This window comes from Belonocnema kinseyi, chromosome 10, assembly GCF_010883055.1.
Source record: "Belonocnema kinseyi isolate 2016_QV_RU_SX_M_011 chromosome 10, B_treatae_v1, whole genome shotgun sequence".
Lineage (NCBI taxonomy): Eukaryota > Metazoa > Arthropoda > Insecta > Hymenoptera > Cynipidae > Belonocnema > Belonocnema kinseyi.
In genome coordinates this window covers 95,266,746-95,270,571 of record NC_046666.1, presented here as the reverse complement: position 1 = coordinate 95,270,571, position 3,826 = coordinate 95,266,746, and the positions used below count along the sequence as shown (strand labels likewise).

At 34.7% G+C, this 3,826-nt stretch overlaps 1 protein-coding gene across 5 annotated transcripts in view; it reads left to right on the top strand.

The window, feature by feature from the left end:
* LOC117181378 overlaps positions 1-3,826 on the top strand; it is a 343,385-nt gene that overhangs the window by 119,903 nt on the left and 219,656 nt on the right. For 4 of the 5 annotated variants that reach the window (XM_033373973.1, XM_033373971.1, XM_033373972.1 and 1 more), the window contains 3 exons: positions 972-1,123; positions 1,245-1,520; positions 2,620-2,931. In XM_033373973.1, the coding sequence (XP_033229864.1) occupies positions 972-1,123; positions 1,245-1,520; positions 2,620-2,931 (740 nt within the window). The remainder of the gene's footprint in view (positions 1-971; positions 1,124-1,244; positions 1,521-2,619; positions 2,932-3,826) is intronic. The other variant, XM_033373974.1, reaches the window with a different exon arrangement.

Sequence of the window (3,826 nt, the reverse complement as noted above, 5' to 3'; positions counted from 1 at the left end):
AAAGGAACATTATATTACCGTCGCACCACTCTTAAAACGACCACTAAAAGGATCTTGAAAAGGACCCAAATCTCTCAAACTATCTCCGAAACTATTTTGTTTCAAATCGACTTTGTTTATAGACTCAAATGGATCAAGCTATATCGCTAAAGAAAACTCAGTGATTTCTTTCAGTAGGGTGAACCGTACGCTTACATAGCTACACGTGTGGTTGAATTTCATTCGGCTAGGTTAGGTTAGGTCAGGTTTTGTTAGTATAGGATAGGTTAAACCTCTATGTAGGTTAAGCCGAAGCTGAATGAAACGGTACCGCAAACACAACGAGATAACACAATGAGTTTAATTGTGTTACGTGAAGTTAAGTTAGGTTAGGTTCTTTAGGTTAGGATAGGTTTGACCTCTTTGCAGGTTAAGCCCAAGCTGATTCAAACGATACCGCGAACACAACGGGACAACACAATCAGTTTAATTGTGTTTCGTGAAGTTAGGTTAGGTTAGGCTAGGTTAGATTTATTTCTAGGTCAGGCTAGAGTTGGCCCATTCGATATAGCACACATTTGCTAATGGGAAAATATGCTTCCAGAGCTTTACTTGTAGTTCAATAAATTTCTGTTAATTCAGGTTAGGTCAGGTCAGTTTCTGTTGGGTAAAGTTATGTTAAATAAGTTGATATCAGACAAGGGTTGATCCTTCACAGTTGTCGACATGTTTTTGAAGTGAAAATTTGCATCACTGGCATTATTTTGAAATTTATTTGCCTCAATGCATGATTTTTCCTCATTTTTCAAGGTTTATGCTCAACCATGACGTGATGGGTGATTTTTGATACCGAATTTGAATTTAGCGCCCCAAAATCCATAGGAATACGTGTTTCTTGTTACCAGATCCGCACACTTTTTTTTGTGTGGCTGTGTTATGGATGAGAATGTAAAAATGTTTTATTAATATACGTTTTTCTTGTACATTTCAAGGTGTCTAAACGAATTTAGTATCGTTTGCCGATCAGCGACGTATGATGCAAATTCAAGAAGTTGTTCGTTAAGTAGATTTACGAGACGTACACATCCAGATCTATTAGAAGATGATCCTAATTCAGACTATTTAGAAAATACTTGTCTGACTGGTAAGAAAAAGCAAATATAGCTGAGATTATATGACTATTACTTATTTCTTGTAGTTTTATTATAATTTAGTTGGTAAAGAAAAAATGATTTTCTATAAGAAAATATATGGACTTTTTGTAGCCGAACGTCGCTGTGACGGTTTGACAGTCTTCATAAAAGAAGAGAAAAAGCGGCTCCGAGGTCCTTTTGAAGTTGATATTTATACAAATTTAACTCTGGACGAATGTCAAGCTCTGTGTCTTAGAGCGGAAAAATATTTTTGTCGAAGTGTGGAATTTGATGAACAAACTCGTCAGTGCGCCATTTCCGAGGAGGATTCTGTCTCACAAAGGGATGACATAGGCGAAAGCACTAGTCCGAGCTATCACTTTTATGACTTAGTGTGTTTAGACAATCGTAAGTCATCTTCATATTTTCTTTGGTAATGTTAATTTAATTTTTATATATGCTGTAATTATATTGAAAACATTATTTATTCCAAATTTTTAACACAGAAAGAACTAACACATTTTTTTAGTGATAAATGAAAAAATATACGTAAAACTTTAGTTTAATTTTCTTTAAAATTTATATTCTTCCAATATAATATAAATTTAACGTGAATTTAACTTTTATAATGAAAGTGCTTCGTAGTTCATTGTAGGGTGGTCTCAAAAGTTACGGATCTGCCAAATTTGTAAAGGTCTAAAAATGATTTCTGTCCCGAGCCACATAATTTTAAATTGGAAGCATTCAAAATTGATAACAATTCTACTCTTTAGTTCAAACTGGCCAAGTGAAACGTTTGCGAAATGGAACAATTAAAATTGTAATTTTTAGATTTGAAAATTCAGCACTCGCTAATATTGATGATTTAAAACTATCAAACAAATCATTCAATTATCAAGTCATTTTATTTTTAATTGTTCAATTTAAAAAAACTTAATCTATAGCATTTGGAAAGATTTAATTTAAAAAAAAAATTTTTAAGCCTTTTAAGACTTGATTTGAATCAGGGAAATTTTGAAGGATTGTATGTTTGAAAGTTTTAATTAAATTTATTTTTAATTTTTAACAGAATCAGATTTGTTTATTCTTAAAGTTTACGATAGTCAATTATTATTCAACTTTAAATAGTAAAGTTCAGTTTTTAAAACGTTTTACTGCCCAAATTGAAGGAAAAAAACATCACATGTGTCCTAAACTACGACACAAGACATATTTATGTGTACACATCTTCGGTAAATGTTAAAAAGTTTCACTTTTTCATACATATATCAATATTTAAAAGAATACTTTACGAAGTCCAAAGACTTCGGTGTGCCAGTCCCCATATCGATTTCTAAAATGTTAACACATCGAAAATAAATTCGCTGCCATTTGTTTTTCCTGTTCTTGAAATATTCCCGGTCATTTTCCGGTCAAGCGGCCACCCTGTTAAAAATAGAAATAGAAATAGAAAGGTAGCAAAATGAATTAAAAGTATTTGAAAATGATTAAAAATAATGAAACATAGATCCCTCCATAGCACGAGGTTCCGAATATCCTGACAATAGTGCATCGTCGCACCTGTTCACTGATGGACGTCGCCCGGACACAGCTTTTCAGAGGTACCGGAACTCCCGCCTGAGCGGAGAATTTCACTCAGAGATCACCGGAAGAAGCCTGAGCGAGTGTTTGGAAGAGTGCCTGAGGCAAACAAGCTTCCAATGTAGAAGCGCCGTTTATTCTGAGCATTTTCACACTTGTCGCCTCAGCAGGTTCAGCCAGCGTGACGGACATAGAATTATTTACGACGCCGATTATGATTACTATGAAAATCTCATGCGTGAGTATTTTTAATGCAGTATTAGAAATTAATTACACAATTAGCTCTTGAATGCTGCGAACAACAGAGATGCCTGCCCTAGCGGACCAAGCGAACGGAAAGGATACTCTACAGCTTATCCTTAAAGTATCCACATAGTATTCCTTCTGTATCACGTAAAAAAAACTCAGCAAACAAACAAAAAAAGCAAGAGGGGCATTTAACTTGTTGCAATTCAGATTCTACATTAAATTTTCATTAGAATGTCATGGAATAATTTCAATAGTATTCATGAAGCTTTAAATTTTTTTTAAATATCATTATTTTCTGCTGAACATGACTTCAAGCGCATGCATAATAGCTTCAGTAGTATGTTGCCACTTGCGTCGCAGCCTTGTTTTCTGAGGTTTGCACTGTATGGCGCTAGCATCCAGCCAACATTCTTAGTTACCGACGGATAATGCCTATCAACTTCTACTAAAAGAAGGTGTGATAGAAGCTGCTTTTTGCCCATGTGAATGAAAGGTATTCTAATTTTTAAAGTTTTTAACGCTGGAGAAAAAACTATTTCAATTACTCCGTGACATTCTAATGGAAAATTTATTGCAGAATCCGAATTGCAACAAGTTAAATGTCCATCTTGCTTCTTTTTAGTTCTTGTTGCATGATACGAAAGGGATACTGCGCGAATACTATACAGGGTTCGATTGAAAAGTAATGAGCCTTATTTTTTTTAAGCAGTTTTATGAAACCTTTTGGCTTACACAACTAATATTCTTCAAAATAGGACCCCTGAGCGTCAATACACCGCTGATAGCGGTCCTTCCACTGCAGGAAACATTTTTTAAACTCATCCGCCGGAATCGCGTTCAATTCGGCTGTCACAGTTTTGTGGATCACCTCGATGGAGTCGAAA